Source organism: Mchenga conophoros, linkage group LG23 (assembly GCF_057382185.1).
Source record: "Mchenga conophoros isolate Kocher_MC1m ecotype Shallow Benthic linkage group LG23, M_conophoros_male_GT1.1, whole genome shotgun sequence".
NCBI classification, from domain to species: Eukaryota; Metazoa; Chordata; class Actinopteri; order Cichliformes; family Cichlidae; genus Mchenga; species Mchenga conophoros.
The window spans coordinates 5,581,961-5,602,929 of NC_140547.1; the positions used below are offsets into that span (position 1 = coordinate 5,581,961).

General features: G+C 41.8%; 1 protein-coding gene across 1 annotated transcript in view; it reads left to right on the forward strand.

Moving 5' to 3' along the window:
* Positions 1-13,308: 13,308 nt before the first annotated feature.
* The window catches only part of midn (midnolin), a 28,477-nt gene continuing 20,816 nt past the window's right edge, over positions 13,309-20,969 (forward strand). Inside the window, exons 1-4 of the mRNA XM_085264262.1 lie at positions 13,309-13,738; positions 15,921-16,149; positions 17,670-17,757; positions 17,868-17,930. Coding sequence (XP_085120388.1) covers positions 13,663-13,738; positions 15,921-16,149; positions 17,670-17,757; positions 17,868-17,930 — 456 coding nt within the window. The 5' untranslated portion in view covers positions 13,309-13,662. The remainder of the gene's footprint in view (positions 13,739-15,920; positions 16,150-17,669; positions 17,758-17,867; positions 17,931-20,969) is intronic.

The following is a 20,969-nucleotide window of genomic DNA, read 5'->3' on the forward strand; positions in this document are numbered from 1 at the left end:
ATAATATTACTTTACATGTTCTGGAAGCCTAGTTATTGCACAGTAATTGCCATAGCAGACACACTGATCACCTTTACATTTCATGTAAGAGTAATGATACACCCTAAAACCCCCACAGGGCAGGAGTAGCCATGAACAAGCTACCAGTTACATGCCGCAATCCTAGCCTAGACACTCAGTTCTTCCCAAACATGGGACCAAATACTGATCCCTGAGTGCAAATATCATCAGATCGCTCCACTGTCCTTTTCCATGGTTGGTCACTTCTTTGGTGACTGCAATTTTCCTTTTAGAGAGAATCACACACTTTCCCTTCTCTTAAGATCACTTACTCCCATGTGGTGCGCCAGGCCCTGTCGTGTGCCTCCTGGGGATTTTTCAAGCACATTTTCCTGCAGACTCTCCTCAGCTGGTTTAAACTGCTCTGTTGCCTTTTTCCAAAACATCTAGTGGATGTGCCTGGGCACGTGAGGATGCATTCACACACTGGTGCACATGAGCACACACACACTCATCATGAAAGTGCAGCTAGTTATTTGTTGTCCTTTCAACTGCACAGTTATACTCTTGCGCATTATGTGTGTGTGTGTGTGCACGCATGTGTGTGCGTGCGAGGCTGCACAACATGCCAAAAGAGGAAATGAGGCAAAGTGTAAATAACACCAGAGGAGCACCTCCGGGTTGCCTTTCCTTCCTCTTGGGCTGTGTTGAAACCTTCATGTCATTGCATCTGCTCTGCCACCTGTGCTGTTGTGAAAGTTTCCATCTAACACTGTATTTCTTTAAACTACACTCATGATGTGACATTTCCTATATGCAGATTTAATGAAAAAAGCTGTGTCATTTTAGCAAGTGGTAACTTGCACTGGCAAGGAAGCTAGCATGTGCCATGTACATGTAAAGAAGGCTAATCCATTGAGTCATATGCAAGTTAGGCTGAAAAGGAAAAACAAACTTTAATTTTTTTTAAAGTTTAGCTAGTTTGTCTACATGCCCTGTGATCTGATGCCACACAGCGAGGATAGTCAAATGTGTTTGGAGTTAAATTCCCCACCATTTTTTTCCTAAAGAATGAACACTTCAGATATGGTGCTCTCTTATTACTTTGGAATGATAACATACTACTTTCCAATCTGTGTTGTCTTCACACATCATACATGTACTATTTTTACCTATCTGGATAAATCACAAGCTTCATGTCCTTGTAAGCTTTGCACAACAAAAGCAGGAATGCAACTGATAGAAATTCGATAACATCTCAAATGCTTTTTTAGATGACACGATGAGTGCGTCTTCCTCGAACCTGGACCAGATCAGCTAATCTATCAGTGCCGGTTGACACTCGCTTCTGTAGCCAATGTGACGGTCACAAGCATGTACACTGAGTCACTGTAGGAAGATATGCCAGCAGGCTAGTTTCCACCTTGAACAACCAGAGAAGCTAGAAATAATCCCCTAACATGCACAGACCAACTTTGGCCCTCAGCACGACCTGTGAGGTGAATGCAACTATAAAACCTGTTATGGTCAGTGAGTAATGACACCACAGACTACAAACAATGTATCTGAGATAGTACAACAGTGTCATGACTATAAAGTACAGTGCTTAAACAGTTTATATTTGAACAGTTTTTGCACAAGACGTGTCATTTTTGACGTATGACCCAACATATATTATACTGTTACTGTTACAAATCGAATGATGTCCATGTAAATTCCCTGTGACCTTCTGCTACTGTTCTCTTTCTGCTTTACCTTCCTGTACCCTTTCCCCACTTTAACTCTAGTATCGTTCCTTCTAAGTTTGCGTTTCCAGAGGCATTTGGATCAGCACAACAATGACTGAGAATGTAGACTGCAGAAATCCAAAAACACAACATCCTCTTTTCTAAATGTCACCAAAAACCAATTTATTGTAATCCTGCTTTTGATTTCTGTGTTGTACCTTGCAGCCTATGTAACTCTTACTGCATGAGCATGTTCCACAGGCATTCATCCCAGGTCAGGCATGCTCTCAATGTAGCTAGTGACTGATTCCACACGTGGAGGCTTGGGAGGTGTGGTTTTCCATGACTCCAAATGGCAAAGTGCTTTTTGAATCACTATGGAAAGGTCAGAGGGTTTACAGTGCAGAAGCACATACCACGTTTGATGAAAAAGCCTTGAATGATTTAACAAAACATCCCCTAATATTTGTCTGACGAAAAGAGAGAGATTTTTTACCCTGATATCACATATTTACCAGTATGTTAAATGAATAGCTGGACATTTGATAAAATACACTAATCCCCTTTTACAGGTCTTAGACCATGGGTAGCAACTGGTTAGCTTAGAGTGGAAACACTCTAAGCTCTCTGGTTTGGTGCGTGTATTAGTTCATTCATTGCTCATTTACAAACATGTCATATTTAATTTCTTTAATTTTGCAAAAACAGAAGTCATAAAAATGTTAATCTGATGTGTAAACTCCACATTTTTCTGCTTCTTTTCTGTTAATTCCAGTTTTTTGTCTAAGCTAAGCTAATTATCATCTGGTGATACCTTTTGGCAGTAATAAAAAATGCTGGCTGTTTTTTTGTTTCTTTGTTTTTACCACTCCCTTTGGCAGAATTGGCGGAGTTCATTTGAACTGGTTGGTTTCCTGGCATGGCGCTGGCTTTTATGCATAGTCCACAAATTTTCAATACAGTTAAGAGGTATGTTTGGAAAATTAAAGGTGAGGTTTTCAAACCTTACAACACTATACCAAGTGTTAAGCATGGTGGTGGTAGCATCATCCCCTGGGGTTGTTTTGCTGCTAGTGGTATTGGTACATTTCACAAAGTGCCAGGAAGCTAATTATTCTAATATCTGGCAAGCAGAGTGCTCAAATATCCCACTAAAATTACCCCAGAAGCTTACTGATGGCTACCAAAAGCATCTGGCTGAGGTTCAATTTGCTAACCAAGTAATATCGGGTGTGTATGTATACTCTGGATCTTGTGTGGATTAGAGAAAATCCAAAATAAATGTAAATTTGTCCAGCCAACACTTTTTAAAGTCATTAAAGATGTGTGGTGTACAATCATTCCACCTAGGAAAAACAACAGCTCAAGTCATTAAAGTTATTAAAAGGCCCAAATTACTACAACATTTATGCCTATCATAAGCAGATGTAAACTTTTGGTTACAGCTGCATGTACTTGAAATATTTAAGCACTTTCATCAACCTCTAGTTTACTGTTCATTCTGACATCTATGTTTAAATGCAACACCAGCTTGTTAGTTGTGAACACATACACCACTAAAATAAATTATTTTTTATTTTAACATCATATTAAAATATACACTTTACAACAGTCAAAAAACAAACTAGCATTCATTAGAAACTATGAGATAAGCTTATTTACAACAGACTTGTTTTACACTTATTTACTGTGCCTTACTGGAGACTTACAGCTAGAAATGGGAAATTGGTTCCGATATTTATTAATCTATGTGCAAACATGAATTTATAAGGCAAAAACAGAGTTTGTATGACTTCAAAGTAACTATTTGGTATGACCTTTAGTCTTCAATATAACCTGAATTCTTTTAGGCGAGCTTTCTTGTAATTTGTCCAGCAGTCTTCAGGAATAGTTCTTCTGGCTTCTTGAAGAACATTACAAAGCTTGTCTTTGGATAGTGACTGCCTTTTGTTCCACATTACTTCTTGACAGCCACCCTTTCACTTCAGACTTCAGTACACAGTAGATGGATCAACTGAAGGTCCAGATACATCTCTCGGGTCCTGTGTCAGTTGTTTGCTGCATTTTCTTTCCTATTTCTTAAACACACAATCTTCATTATCATCACTTGAGTTATTCTTGAATGATTCATAGTTCATTGTTAAGTGGCTTGAGAAACAACAACAACAAACTAACAATAAAACCCCCAAAACTCTGACTGGAAGAAAAATGTCTAAAAAAGAAAAACATTGAAAGACCTTCTAAATACATACATTACACAAGACAGTCTGGCTATTATTAATAATATATTATAAAGAAATGAGGGATGTGGCAAGACTGTACAATATGGTCAATGATTATGATATTCTTATAATTCAAAGATCAAAATCACTAATAATGTTAGAGTCAGGAAGCTGGAGCAAAGGAAGTTACTAAATGTGTTGTTGCTCTGTCAGTGACAGAGGTTAAACATTTATGAATAGTCATTAAGGTTATTTTCAAAGGGCTACTAATGATACTGATTATCTTTGTCACATCTAGATTTAGACAGTTTCCACTTATTTCTTTCTTTAAATAGCACACAGAGTAACTTGAGTGGAAACAGCTTACAATTTTGTTCATACTACTTGACAAATATTTCACAACCAACAGAACATTCAGAGGCTTGAACTAACTTGCTATCCTGATTATATTAAAAAAAAAGAAGAAAAAAAAAATCTTCATAGGCATGTACTATGTACCAGTCAAGTCCTGCCTCCACCCCCATTTGTAGTCTGAAATTGCCCTTTAAAATGCCACTGAACTTGGCATATCACAGCCAACCCACTATGAAATGTGTCTGATTATATAATTTTTTCACAAACGCTCGTGGAAGCTCAATAAACACATCTTTAACAAGCAGTAGTCAACACTAGACACGTCAGCTGGTATAGTATAAATAGATACAACTGACTAATTAACTGTGAACTCATATTTGGCTGACTGTCTGTATCAAGTAGTATCAAAGAGAAAGAATAGACATGACTAAACATAGACAAGGATGAGGACTGGTGGAGCAAGTGAGGTGAGGCTAGTTGTCATTAGGTTTATCAGATATGCTGATGAAATAAGTTCAGGACTCTGGTGAGAGACAAGACTGCAATAGCAAACAGCGGGGCTCGTATATGACCTAATGAATTCTGTCTGCTCTGCTTATTCCTAGTCCTAAATGGCTATTTCTGACTGCTGCTGGTTGCTGTCATGGAACCAGCAGCAGTCAGAAATAGCATTGTCTAGCTGTGTCTTGACAGTGATTTATGATCCCTTGTTTTAGGCAACCAACAAGCTGTGGCTACTGAGCAGCAAATGTAAGAACATGTTCCACTCTTAAAACTCCCACAAACCCAATATAACAGCATTGCTGATGCATGTGATTTAAAATGATATCAGACTGAGGCAGATAGATTGGTTAATAGTGATCGCTTTGGGAAAATCGCATCTCCTCCCCTGTCAGAGTGAAGTGGAAATCGGTTAGTGTGGGAGCAATGTTCAAGTGAAGCTGGAAACTTTTTATAAGTAGTCAAGAGTTCAATGTGATATCAGTAATGTGGTACTGTGCAACATCTTGATTCACTCTTTAAAACATCTGCAAATATAAATATAAATACAGTATATGAGGTGAAAGGATGGCTTTTAAAGTCCGACAAGCTTGAAAGTATGATCTTCTTTATTGTTCGGTAGAGCCTGAACTCTCTTAGTCAGCTTTCTTATAATTTATTTAAGTAGTCTTCATGAATAGTTCTCCAGGCTTGTTGAAGGACATTCAAAGCTATTCTTTGGATGTTGGCTGCCTTTTGTACTCTTCTCCTTCGTACCCTGTCAAGATGATTCCACACTGTTTCAGCAATGTTGAGGTCTGGGCTCTGGGGAACCTGATTCATGACTGTTTTTCTATCCAGGTATGCTTTTACTGCATTGGCAAGTGTGTTTGGAATCATTTTTATGCAGAAAAATGAAGTACTTGCCAATCAGACTGTTTTGGAATAAGGTATCAAAATCTGATGGTATTTTTTTGGGTGCATAATTCTAATCTATCTATCTATCTATCTATCTATCTATCTATCTATCTATCTATCTATCTATCTATCTATCTATCTATCTATCTATCTATCTATCTATCTATCTATCTATCTATCTATCTATCTATCTGTCTGTCTGTCTGTCTGTCTGTCGAATGACTGTTGAATAGAACTGCAGTTTTCACCTGCCTTTCAATTTCCTCTTCCTGTTATTGTACCTTGGATTGAAACTGTCAGTGGCCACAGACTGTCAAAGTTTGAAGAAAAAGAACCTTCCTGGTTCTGTAAATTCAGGATACACTGTATATGATAATGACAGTCTCAGGATAGCCAGTGCGTGGGTTGTGGAGCTGTCATGCCTGAACAAATGCTGCCACGGTCCTGTATAGGGTTAAACTGAAACCTCGCCTTTGATCATTAGTTATATACTGTGGATACAAAGGGTCAGAACAACCTTCCCTGTGTGACTCATTTCAGCTTCCAGCTTTCCACCCATACACAGTAAATATTTAACTACACGTCATTGGTGGCATTCTGCAGTCAGTGTCCAAATGCACCTCTTCTCCGAAATGATGCTGGCATTTCATTGATTTCAACAAAGTATGCTTGAATTTTTTCTGGTGGGAAAGTGGGAGGTCATGGTAGCGTCTATTTGCATGTTCATTTTATGATTTTTCAGTAGAAAGTCTGGATGGAGGTTCCCTTCATTGAGATTGTTTGGAACCTGTTTTAAAATTCTAGCCTTAAGTTTACAGAGACCAATCGGGACAAAGTACAGTGACCTTACTTTTATGGAATTAGTGCTGTTATCGTGAAATACAAAGAGAAAGAGAGCAAGAGAGAGAGCGCGAGACGGCCAAGAGGAGGAAGAAAACGGGGCAAGGTGGGGGGGTGGCAAAGCCTGGAAAACTGGGGCGTAGTTGTGGAAAAAAAGGGGGCGGGGGGGATAAAATTGCAGAAAGGGATGAGAGGGAAGGGGGCGGTAGAGCCAGAGGGAGACGGGAATACATGACGTTGTCAGTGGGGTTGGAGGGCTATTTTGAGAATGTAATAGGGAGAAAGCTGCTGCGCACATCTCTGGGCTGACGTCACAGATGAGATCAACTCTCTGTGCAGCCTGCCAGCCCGATCATGTGGCCGTTAATGACCTTCGCTATCAGTGCTTAAATTACTGCGTATCAACTGCAAAGCAAAACCAGCTTCAGGGGGCACTGTAGCTGCTGCGTAGAAAACAACAGGAGAAAGTAAAGAAAACTAAAGTAGAAAGAAGAAAAGACAAGAAAGAAGACAAAAGTCCTTTTTATGATAAAACAAGTCGGGTTGGGGGGCGTGGGGGTAAAAGCAGAAGAAGAGAGAGAAAAACTAATTAGCAAGAGTGTGAGTGGAAGGACCAAGGGTGGAGAACAGAAAGACAACGGGAGAGATATAAAACAATGCAGCGCCAGCCAAGATTGAATTAGCCTGCAGCTTTGGCTACCCCTAAGTCTAGGATGGAGGAGGATTAGTGGGCTGGGATTCTAGAGAGTGTGTGGGAGTGTGTGGAAGTTTTCAACCACGTGGGAGGAGAGCAGGGCGATTTGGCAAGTTCGGAACTTGCTTGCACCAACAAAGGAAATGCCTGCATCTGGTATTCATCACCAGTGTGTACTGTACACACACGCACACACACGCACGCACACACACACAAACACACACAGCTATTATCTCCTAACTGGGGGTTTTTCTGTGTGAAAGTGCTAGGAGTAGTAGTGCACATCATAACAGGTTGCTCTTAAACTGATTTTGTGTCCCCTCTACACACGCTGACCTCAAAGGGTGAAATTTTTACAACTGATACTACTCAGTGAATGGATAGAGCTCTTGCAAAAGTCATATCTTTGTTTTACCAGAAGTAATACGCAAGAAGTCCGTTCTGCATTGCCAAAACCACCTACCCAACCACCCACAATCCCTGCCCCGAGTCTCTCTCTCCTACACTCACTCTCACTCTTGTTTTTTTCCAGTCGCTCTCCCTCCTTTGTTCTGCTCTGTTCTATTTTCTGCACTCCACGCTAACACATAACCTTTGTCGGACCACCAGTCCCTCTAGCGCTACGCCATAGGCTGTCAAACAGACAAATAAACAAACAGATACAACTAACACCCTCCCAGCCTGGCCGAGTTTCACAACTATAAAGGTTCTTATCGTGCCCGGCTTGTGTCCTGTGGGTGGATTTCATTAGCTTATTTAGCACATTCAGCCCAGTTCCAGCCTGTCCTATTGTGGGCCTTTTTAGTGTGAGCAGACCAGCTCTGTAAAAAGCAGCAATTATCAAGTCTACTTTGCGGGGGTGTTGAAGTTACACCATTTGGATGAGGTTGTGCAGTAAGTGGTTGACAGGCCCAGATCTGGGCTTTGGAAGTACAGTACAGCACCACTAGTGTCCTGTGAGTCGTGCAGCATCTCGACACAGGACAGACTGTGAACAAGACTAATGTTTCACTGCACACAGACAGAATATGGAACGCGGTGTGAAGTGTCCTGTTACAAACTTGATAGGCTAAGCCATAACAGTACATCGTATTCTCTCACAGGATCCATGTGGAGGCTCAGATCGCAGCGATATATGATTCACAATAATATGCTACTACAAGGCAATGGTTTGAATTGTTGCATATTGCGTAATAATTGCAGATACAGAACACAGACAGTGCTCCCATATGAGTATTACCTCTTCCTGTTGAGATTTTCTAACTTTGAGGTTAAAAAGAATTTTATTTTTGAACCAAAGCCACCGAATTAACCGTACAAACAGACTCCACAGGAATGAGGAAGACAATTACACTTAACTATCACTTGTTTATTACATGAAATAGTCTGCCAAATCATGCTGATCAACCCACTGTAGTATCAAAGTGTCCCCGTGACAAGATTTAAGGAAGAGTATTCTGGTTACATTACTTTCTACACAAAATATGCCTCATTCGTTTTATGTTTCACTTGGGAATGCACTGACTCGTTATGGGGTGACCAATGTGCTCTTAATGATATACAGAAGCTAAGCACAAAGAGTTCAGAATGTTACTCATCACATATACATGCACTCCATCCTCTCTGTGATTAATGTGCTGTCTTTAGAGAATGAATACGGTGAGTTTGATTGTGAAATGTTTGGATTTTATCCAGTCAGTCTGCCTCTGGGCACTGTTCAGGCTACAGATGTTGCATTTAGTTGTTACTCACTTTCTCACTTACTCACTCACTCAGCAGTGCTATATATTTGATAATACACACCCAAGTTGATATTGTGGTTCTTTTCATCTGGTTTTTTTTCTTTCTGACTAAGATAGGAGAGAGTCTGCAAGTCAAACTATCAGCTTCCTGAAAAGTTTCAACAAAAAGTTTTTTGGACAAAAGTCGGGAATGTCGTGACTCTGGAAATGGATGTCTGGTTGTTTTGTCCTTGGCCTGGCTGTTCAGAAGTTACTGTAAGCTGTGACTAAATCTGTCTGAAGTGACACTTTCTTTTCTTGTCCCTTGTCATTGCATGTTTTGCACAATTCTTTCTCTCACTCTCATTTTTTCTCCTCACACTCTCTCTGGCATGATGTCTGCTTATGTGTGGAAAGCAGCAGAGCTCAAGATGTGTCATCAATCATCTGCGCTGTGAGCCGGGAGAGCGAGCGAGCAACACTTCAAACAGGGCTTCTTCTGCAGGTGTGGGATCAGAGACCCCGTCCACACCAAAACCCATCCCACTCAACTTCTAACCCCTCTGTTTTTTTTTAACCCCACACTATATCTGAAGTACTTGTGTAACAAGAATCTCAATGCATTTAACCACTACTTTGAGTGATCTAGCTATTTTTGTAGCGTAATCCCAGAGGTACTAAAAAGTATCTGTAGCAAAGTCCAACTAGAAATGTGTATTTCAGTGTGTTTTCTGCAGATAAACTATCATTTTAATTACTGCAAAAAATTCCACCCCACAAATGTATCTTGACCTGAATCCATTTTTTTTTTCAATATAATGCATTTAGTTAAAAATAATACTGAAACTTGTGAACCCTAACATGTTATAAATTACCTCTCATATCAAAGTACTTGGCTTCTTTTTTTGTTGGTTTTTTTTATAGGTCTAACACGTCTTTTGACCCACAAAGGTCGTTATTTGTGCGTGCAATGCACTCACTGGGCCAGTGACAGAAACCGCTCAAACTTATGAGCTATGGTTACTAAGGTTACTAAGTTCCTATTGTGGCCCAGAGTATACAAATATTGTATTGATTGTAATTTCCAGTTAAAAGGAAACAATGAAGTGATATTACACTTCACGGCTTTCATGTGGATAAGTTCAGACTAACTTCCAGGCTTCCAGATGACGTGCAGCTGTGTTCTTGCTAATTCCCTCTTTGAGTCGAATATCGTCAACTAGAAGAGCTCAAAAATGCTTGTAAGTGATTATAAGCAGCTATTAAAAACAAATCCAGTTATTACAATTTTCTCCCACAAGAAGTCGTGTACATTTACGTCCTTGCACCCCCTACAAGTCCAGGGTCAGACTTATCCAGTTCAGGGTGAATGTATGAACTGTTAGTATTCGTTTGTACTATAAAACCTTGGTCAGATTCAAATGTTCACTTCTGACTGCACTGCACTGTAAAGAACAACTGCAGCCTACAAGTGAATGGATAAAAGAAAAAAGGAAAACACATTTTCTCGTCTTTACTTTCTACATCAGTTCAGTAAGTGACAAACAATTGTGCTTATGCAATTTTGCTCACTTCTATTCGACAAAAGATGCACCTCATCAAGAATAACATGTAAATACTTTAATTTTAATTTTTTCTCCCTGATCATATGTAATATTTGTGGCACTGGGGATCAAATAATTTGTACTAATCTGTTTTGTAATTTTTGTACTTCCGAGTGGATGAGTTAGGCATACATTTTTAAGCCATAAGTCATAGACACTCCTTATCGGTAACATTCTTCCCAGCACTATTTGAATCAGCACGTTTACATGCATCCTCGCTGAATGTGTCAGCTTCCGGTGCCACTGTTGCGAATGTAGCATGGGGGTGGGTGGCGGGGTGTGTCTTTCTAACTCACAGCCACTTAGGGTGAATCAGGAGGAAATGGTGGCAGTAGGAGAAGAGCAGCAGCAGGCCGAGTCTGTTGGGCATGGTTCATTTTTCTCCTAAGGCAGAGGGCGGCCCACGGGTGACTTTGATGGATAGGAATGCTGCTCACCCACACACACAGACACACACACACACGCCCACACATGTCCCACACGCTGACTCTCTCACACAACAACTTGCGCGTTTTGGCTAGCACATGACCCACACAGACTCATTGACTTCTACACATACAATCGCACACGGTCTGCTCTGTCCCACTAGATCTGATATTGGATGTGAAATATTTACGACCCACCCACACAGCCTTCCACCCTTGTCAATAAACTCTTCCCAGAAGTACGTGTGATGCATTATCACGGAGATGACCACATGTGGGGGTTGCTCCTGTATCCTTCATCACTGGCTTGTCCATGTGCATCGTAATGCAACATGCGGCATATAGTGTAACAGATTTGGCTTTTAGGCTGCACAATGATAAATTCGTGCATTAATGCATTTTTTTCACTTAATCACATTGTGATTTGTCACATTAGCAAAGATAGAATGAGGAAAGATACTACACTAGTTGATGCAGATCAAAATAAATGACATACTCAACGAATGATCTGCTCTAGATACTAAAGAAAAACAAAACATGCCCTTTAATTTTTTTAAGAACAAAAAACACCTCCCATTTTATAAAACAAAGCCAAGATCCAGATTGGAGAGAGAGCTGCACCTTTGTCACCAAACATGTCAGATTGTGAGCTCAACTGCCAGGGCTAATTTGGGCAAAGAGGTCAGAATGTTCTGCATCACCTGAGCTGTGTTGACAGCCAGACCTGCTGACGAGCACAGCCGAGCCATCTCATGCCTGAAAGAAGGACTTAAACTCCCAAGCGGCCACAGTGACAAACATCAGCGCACATTAGCTCCTTCTCACCAAAAGTCATGTACAAACAGATCCATTAATGTGCAGCTGCCATCAAGTCCAGCGTAAAAACAAGCTGAAAAGTGAAGCGTTTGACCCAAACAAAGGGTTGTGTTTCAAGTTAGTGAGGGAGTTTAACCAACTCCTTTCACTTTGCTCTACTGAGTCAGCATCTTCCAAAGAGAAAGAACAAGATGGAGACAGATAAGGAAGAAGAGGGAGCTGTTGGGGCCAAGCAAAGACAGGCCCCTTTGTCTGCTCATGTAGCCTCTCGGAGATAATACCAGTGTTTCTTTTGAACACAACAGCCTTTTCTATCTCTATCACACACACACACACACACACACACACACACACACACACACACACACACACACACACACACACACACACACACACACGATGATGATTCAGGTCTCAGACGTTGTGATAATATGCTGGTGGGGCGCAGCCTCCCCTGCACAGTGGGAGTGTGTCTCTGTAATCAGACAGACAATCTGTGCTGGTCCTGAAGCAGAAAAGAAGGACAGTTCTAGATTGGTGCATTTAGGTATTTTCTGATGGCAGAGTCAGGCTTTTTCTTTTCGCTTCTTTTCCTTTTTCCGTGTCAGTGAAACATTGCAAAACATGTCTTGTCCTTGAGGTGGACCACATTGTGATCATTATCACAGTTCTAACCATAGGGACGTAATCACTGCGCAGACATATTAAAGCAGACTGTCCTAATCTACCAATATCAACATCCACTAGTGGAAAGTAAATTTACACACGTACTTAAAAACTAATTTGTCTACTTCCTTCTTTTTCACTTCAAACAGACTTCAATTCCTTTATCTTAAAAGCCATAGCCAACCTAGACTTTAAATATGTTTTTTAAGTTACCTATGTAAAATTATATCAATAGATTTAGAGTTAGATCCAATAATTACAAGCAACAATAGCCTATAAAACCTAATAAGATACCATTATGAAAGAGGCAGTTATGAATAATGAGTTTCAATAGTTGTTAAAAAGCAACTAGATAAATGGATAGTTACCAATTTGAATACACTTAGTTTATTATTACACTTTAGCCGATTTTACGTCTTAGTGTCTCTGCTCCAAAGAGCAGCAGCCCGTAGAATAAACTTCCTACATTCTTGTATAAAACAGTCATTTTGTACATTGTGCGCTTCAAGAATCCGCATTAGGTTATCAGCAGGGCATTAATTCCTCAAACGGGACCAGTGGTGTTTGTTTATCGGCGTACGTGTGTCGTATCCAGGGAGCGTGTTTACCTGTTGCCCGGTGACATTTTCTCTATGTCGTCAAAGGTTGGCAACACCTCCAATATCGCCAAAGATTTAATTTCATTGACTCTTTTTTTAAGGTGGTAGGTCAGTGGCTGTCCGGGTTTCGTGTCTCTGTCGGTGTATGCTACCTTTAAAAGTCGTTCCTGCTGCTGGGAGCCGCTGTGCTTGACACAGTTGGATAGCTTTATCGGTTAAGAATTGCGTTATAGACGCATTCTTTCCCACAGACGACAGCAAGTTGGACTTGGTGGCAGCAGGGAAACGAGGCCACCTTAAATGACATGCTGACATAAGAAGAACATTACTCTCCACCCATATCCGAGAAGCGTCAGTTAAGAGGAGTCTCACCTTTCCGACTACGCTCTTATCACCAAGTAAGACACCGGTGATCTGACTATACACGAAAGCATCTCGGGACCTGACTGTTCCCATTATTGGCCAGGACTGACGAGCCCGGGTCTGCAGCGTAACGACGCGCACGGGGCCACCAGAGAATTTACTGAGACGTTATTGTGGATATTCAAGTGTCTGGATTTATCTCAGAGTTTTGTCGCTGTGTGGGTTTACTTTACATGCCAAAACTGGGGCAAGAGACGGGAACGCAGCAGACTTTTCCGCGAAGCTTTACAGTTTTCGCCACAGTTCTTGGTGAGTTCACTTTATTTTTTATTACGACTGATCTGTACGTTATGTTACGGGTGATGTGTTAGTAAAGTTTGACACGCGCTTTATGTGTTGGTGAGAAATTGATTAGAGACGAGTCAATTGCGGATCGATAGAAGCGTGTCAGCTGCTTGTATGAGACAATTGGGCGTAAATTCTGAGGGACAGCCTAATGTCGTGTTTATTGACGATAGCAGAATGTCATTGTTCCTGTAAATTATAATTAGTAGAAGACAGCAAGTCATTGGTAATTATCTCAGATTAGAAGGAGAACGACAAATCTTATCAAACGTTGCTTTATGGTGACTGTCGTACTCAATACGAGTAAAAGCTGCCATACTTTAATGCATAAGGTTTTAAAAACTGCATGTTCCAAATGTAACCTATTTATACATATATTTATATATATATATGCCAGGGGTAAACTATGAATCGTTTGCATGCTTTCATTGTGAAAACTGATTCCGTTGCCACTGGGTGGCGACCGAGTATTTTTAATGTTTGTTTTTTTTTATGGTAAAGTGCCTACTTAGGTTTGAAGAAACTGCAGAGGTAAGCTCGCTGTGTAGGCTTTATGGTCATTTAAATATTCTTAGTCAGTCTCTCTTTGTGAGTTGCTCTGGTTACTTCTCTCAGGGATATTGCTCTCAGGGCGCTTATTGGTCACCTCAGACTTGAGAACTCGTGCAGCAGCAGTCCGAAGTCTGTGTTACATGCATATACTGCAGCTTACCTGACGAGAATAACCTACTCGTGTCCAGCGTGGATTAGCGTAAGATTCGCGATCACTTGAAGGGTTCCTGCTTGCTTCTGAGGTCAAGGGGGAAAGAGGGTGGCGTCAGCACTATTAATGTCGTTACAGTACATCTGATAACTTGGAGCAGAGGGATCTGGTCTTTATGCCAAGGGTTTAAAAATAGCCACGTCCAAGTTGGTGTTGTTGAAAGTTGATGATGAGCTACATATGCTTAAATTAAGCAATCAGTTATATATTCACACTGTGTGCTGCTGTCAAACATCTCTTCAAAAAATGCGTTTTTGGGATTAATGATGATCGCTATTTTCAGCCTGTTGCACAGTTCCCACACGATGAGACCCTTTAAACAGGCGGTACTTCCAGAGATGGTGCACTCATCATCATATTTGTCTCTAAATATTATCTATAATTGGTGTATCTCGTGAAACGAGAATTCAGGAATGATTCAGCCGTGATTAACTTAAAAAACAAGTCATTTTTACGGGGACTGTCTTTAAAGCTTCCAGTAAGCTGTAGAGGCACACGGCCCTCGGTGTAGCCCTTTATTTGAGTATACTGTGATACTGTTGCATATTTTGCACTGTGCTGTAATTTATTATGAATGGCCTAAACTCGCTTGGCCTCCACGTGGGTGTCGAGCTCATCTTCCTATTGGCTGAGGTCATCGGCGTCCTGAAGGAGCTCTCCTGTGATTGGTCGGACGGCCTCGGGGGCTGTGGGCGTACTTTATCGATGGTGGAAGTGGGATACTTTGTGACAATGTTCATTGTCGATATTTCAGTGGGGCTGCCGTGGGTATGAGTGCGCAGCGGAGAGCCTTTTACTACAGCCGCAAGAGGCTTTGCAGCTCCGGATCGCGTGTCCCATCATCCAAAGCCCGAAAAAGCTCATAAAACATCCGAGAGGAATTTGTTGTTATACATTTTTTTTCTTTCTCAGACATTTTTTTTGTTTGTTTGGTTGTTTGTTTGTTTTTTAAAGGTAACTGCCTGCGTAAATGAGCGTCCGTGCCATTTTTTGCTGACAACATACTTGCGTTTCTGTGTGGCATTTGCCCGTCTATGTAGCATTTCGAAAGACTTGCTTGCACGCTGGAAAGCGCAACAAAGACAAAGATCACACAAAGGGAAACGCGACGCTTGTGTAGTTAAATTTCCTCGGGGGATATTCTCATGATATTGACCGGAGAGACGACGGACTGGGTTTTATTCTGACTCTCGGAGAGCGAGAGAAAAAAAGGGGGCACCAAGAGGAAGGAAAAAAAGAGAGAGAGAGAGCTCTGAATGCTGCCTTTGATTTGCAAGGAGATCAAGGGACTGTAGTGGAAGCGACGGATCTGCTTCACTATTCTTTTCACCCTTTTCACTCCCCGGCTCTGCTCGTCTTGTCTCCCCCCTTCTCTGAGCACAGGTTATCGGATGGACCAGCATCCCAGCGCCCGAAGCTGCACCAGTCGCGGGGCTTCGTCCTGCGAGGCCGTCCCGACGGAACCCTCCATGAATCTGTACATCCACTCCACCACCGGCACACGCTTCGAGCTCTCCTTGCCACTGGAGGAGACCGTGGAGGGACTGAAGAGGAGACTGTCGCAAAGACTCAAAGTCCCAAAAGAGAGACTCGCTCTGCTACACAAAGAAACGTGAGTAAACACGAAAGAAATGCATTGCAGTTGAACGTGTTTAGTAAACGTGGTGTTTTCGGATAGGGACAATAATTACGCATACTTATTTCTTAAAGAGCCAACCGGTACTTGAGACGCTGACATCATAAGCCGTAATGTCTAGGATAGTCCGCAGTTCAAAATGTGCACAAACCGACTTTAGGTGCGCCCACCCTCCTGGGTTGAGGTAATATTTTCCAAACTGCACTTTAACTGGTTAAGCTCACGGGAGGCAAAGGTATGCCCGCTTTGGTGATCAATACGTTCAAGGAAACTATTGACCATGGGGGTGGACAATATTGGAATTATGGGCTGGGACTCACCAGTCACTGGAACAGTATTGACATGCAATCTGCAGACTTGCATTGATTCGTCCCCCCTTCTTATAAAAACTGAAGCATGACTGAATTGCTAATGCTGTGTGAGTCAAACATGTTACACATTAATGAATAAAGTCACACAGAAGTGCTAACCTTGACTGTATTTATACTGCTACTGCACAGGTGTGCATTATTCATGCGTGACTTGGTACTGAACCGAAGGTGGATATGTCTTGTGGTTGGATGTGAATGTGAGCGTGCAGTTGCATGACAATAGCCAGCAGATTCAGGAGAATAACAGCAGTTTGTTTGTGTGAGGTATCAGACGGCCAGTTTCGCGAGGGCTTGAAAAACGCTGCTGTTTAAGCAGAGCTGCATGTGTGAGAGAATAGATAAACTCTTTATTATTCAAAACGAACCAGAACCTGAAGCATTATGAAGCTATGAAATGAATCAGGCACAGGTTAAACGAGCTCACAATAGTGCAGGTGGTGCTATGCAAAAAAGAAAGGGGGGGCTTTAGTACATGCGAACAGTCAGCATTGTTTTCAGCCCCCATCTCCTCCCACCCGTTGTAATCACCCAATAAATCACATCATCCTTTAAAACCTGAAAACTCCATTTTTAATCCCCTCCTGCGCCTTAAACTGTAGACCTACAGCAAGTCGGGGCTGACTGCCTTTGTTCAGCTGCGTGGCATAAGATTTGGGTCATGCCTCCAGACCAGACTGCCCTAAACATCCTTCACTAACATAAAGCAGGCAAACGGGCAGAAACGGGTGTGAATGCTTGCATAGCATTTGGCTCTGAGATACTAGTACTTGCCATTCTTTTCATTTATAAATTTAATATGCTGTGGTTTTGGTTTCAGCATGAAGTTTTTCTTCCTCATTTGTGCAACTGATATTGTCAAGAAAAAAAAAATTCTTACCTCCACTTAGGCAAGTGCCAGTGGTGCCAAATATCCACTGCAAGCACTTGTCAAGCTCCACTATACTCGAAATTGAAATATGACAGTGCAATCAATACTTCTCTTTCGTGGAGCTTTACACCCACAGCTCTTTTCCAAAATAGTTTTGATGTCCGTCTGCACCCCCTGGCTGAAGGGTGTTTGTATGTCTGAAGAGAGAATATATTGTCAGCACAGTCTAATTATCTTGTTCTCCCCAATCCCTGCAGGCGACTAAGTTCAGGCAAACTCCAGGATCTAGGCATCTCGGATGGGAGCAAGTTAACACTTGTGCCAACAGTTGAAGCAGGATTAATGGTATGGATTCAGCTTGCTGTGAATTTATTTTAGTTTGGAGTTCAAATCTAAAGAATGAACTTAAAAAAAATTACACATATTAAATTTTTTATTTTATTTCTGTCATGCAGTCTCAAGCATCAAGACCAGAACAGTCAGTAATGCAAGCTTTGGAGAGCCTAACAGAAACTCAGGTAAGGATCTATGTGTGCCTGTGCATGTGTGTGTCCGATGAGCCTAAATCAAGGCTGATAAAGCAAAGTTGGAATCCTGCAACTTAAACTGAGCTCCAAATTTTTTGTGTGCATATTTGCATTACGGCTAAAGAAGGTGGAAGCTTCAGTTAAGCACAGAGCAACACCCAGATATGGCAGAGATGAGCCGGCTGCGCAAGCCTCTTTGCTTGTCTAATCTCAGCCTCTTAAACAAGCCAAGCCAAGCTAGACAACCAGTGTGAGCTGCTAGAACATAATAAGCAACAACACCCTCCTGTATCCTAGTAACATCTGTGATTGTGTGTGTGTGTGTGCGCGTGTGTGTGTGTGTGTGTGCGCGTGTGTGTGTGTGTGTGTGTGTGTGTGTGTGTGTGTGTGTGTGCGCAAGCATGCACAGCCCTGTAGGAAGCTAGTGCGAACACCACTCAAGAAGAACTTGAGAGGGCCAGCACTTACTTCCATCTTTCTGTTTACGCCTGTATCTATAATCTCTCTCCGCTCCTTCTGTATTTCACGGTCTTGACTGACAGGCACATATACACGAGCGCACAAGGCGAGTTTCCAGGAAGTGTGCTGTGGCTGCATGGAGACTGATTGTAGTCTCACTCACTCATAAACAGAGTGCTGGATCATCAGATGACAGTCTTCTCACTCAGTATTAGCACATGGTTCCTGGAAGCCTAGTGTGCATGCACAGGCCAAGCGAGGCCTACACCCTGTGCTTGCAGTGAAACAGTTCTGTGGGCCTGCTTAAGTACAGTATGTATTTGAGTCAGAGCGGCATGACTCACCAAAATGATCAATAGTGAGTGTGAAGTTTAAAAAAGACTCCGTGCCGGCCACAGAGAGAAACCGAGCGAGAAGAGAGGCGATAAGGCTGAGCGCTCGCAGACAACAGTGTGACGTATGACACACTTTGCAGCTGACTGACTGACTCAGATCCACTTCCTTTTGTACAGTTGGGCAACACTGAGATGTACGTAAGTGTATCACTGATGCACTACTGTCTGATGTCAGAACGGTACAAGACGGTGAAACAATAACACTGATGTAAGGAGTTAACTGAACTCTTAACAGCGGTTACATCCTGAAGAATTTGCCCGACGCTGTTTAGTGGAATAATTATCCGATAATGTGGGCTGCTCAGTGATAGCAGAGTGTGGTTCAGTATGGCTTCTTGCCCTGCTGATAATTTTATGGTGGAAATCCTAGCCTTGGTGTGTGTGCGTGTGTGACAGAGAGAACTCAGCATGCATCTCGTAGCACTGACAGCAGATGACTGCATGTGTGTAGGTGTGTGTAAGTGGATGTGTGCGTGTCTGTTACTGGATGTGTGTGTGTATGTCACACTGTAAGTAGGCTGGAAGCAAGCTTTGCCCATCATGTGGTACGCCTTTGCTGGGTAGCCAAGAGTGACTGTCATTTTCACTAGAGGCAGATGATAATTCAACCGCCGACCCAGAGGAACCGATCTCTCACTCTGCCTGTCTTCCTGTGTATCTCCCTGTCCACGTAACCTTATTATACTTAGATTCGTTATGAGTCAAGTGCTTGCGTTTTTCTCACGAAATGCTTACCACACGTTACCACATACACCACTTTTGCAAACATGTTTATTTCACTGTAAATGGTCATCTGACGCCGGGGTACGGAACGAATAATGGGTAACAGGAGATTGATGTCACAGTAAAACACAAAAAAGGTGTAAAGCTGCTTTAGTGTGTTTATATCCACAGAAATTGATTCTTCTTTATAATTCATGAAACGAAATGGAATGATATAGATTGCGGAGAGATTACAGATCTTTGTAAGATTAGAAAAATAGGAACACAAAAGCTTTGCCTCATTTCCTATCTCCTCTCTAACTCTGGGGCTATCAAAAATCAATCAATGCACTTAGCCCTTAAAAGTGTCTGACAGGATAACTGATATGCCCATGCAACCAAAAATAGCCTGAGGGAGGTATGGGTTAGTTCTTAGAAAAAGGCATACAAGAGTTGGTTGTTAACCCCTGGACCCCTAATAAGCCATCACCCCTTCAAATATTTTGGTCATGCAAGGTCTTATTTCCAGATTGGATTCCGAGCTGCACTGAGCAGATCACCGTATGTCTTCTCCTTTATCGGGATTATGAAGAAGTCTTCAGCTACCAGGTTGTTAGTCAACAAATCATGCAGCGCATGCCAGCTTCCAAGGGCTGTTTCAGTCTCTTGTGGCATGAGTTTGGGGTGGGGGGCATTTAATGGAAGTTCTTACCCAGCAATGATTAAAATGCTATTTTTTTCCAATCTCCTATGTTTCACCTCCCTCTCTTGTTTCTGCTTAGCAGCTCTCCTAGGGATCTATAATTTAAATGTGCTGTGGTTTGCAAGTCCGGCAAGCTGCCTCACTTTGACCGTGATGGCTGACTTCTTTAGCAAGGACAATCATAGCTGCCTTAATTCCTCCTCTGGCATCCTCCTAGACTTTTTTTTGCATGACATCTAAGCTGATTTAAGCCACTGCTTCCTGACAGCCCATCAAAATACAGTTGCCTGCACTACTCACTACTCTTTTCTTATTCTGTCTGCTAAATAGCGGCTGTGTGTACAGCTTATATTTGCAGTCATACATGGGAACACACACATACACACACCAAATTGAAAGGATATATTTAAGAGGATTTATGGTCATGATGAGAGAATGAGAAACTGTCTGAGCCTAGTTGTAAAATAAATGTATATTTCTATGACAAGTAGTGAAAGCAATATTTACCATTTCTAGTCACATTTAGGCAGTAACATCAGCTCTTGATCTATTTTAGAATTTGATTATGTGGCCATTTAACACACAGGGACTATTTGCTCATTGATGCACATTGACGGTAGAATAAAGCCAACCAGACGTCACCCTTACCATCCCTACCCCCACCCCCAATGCCCTTCCCCCCCCTATGCAGCCACCTCTTTGTTCCCATCCTAAAGCATGAACACCACACCGGCTCAGCTGACAAACATAAGACAATGATTAGTCACCTTT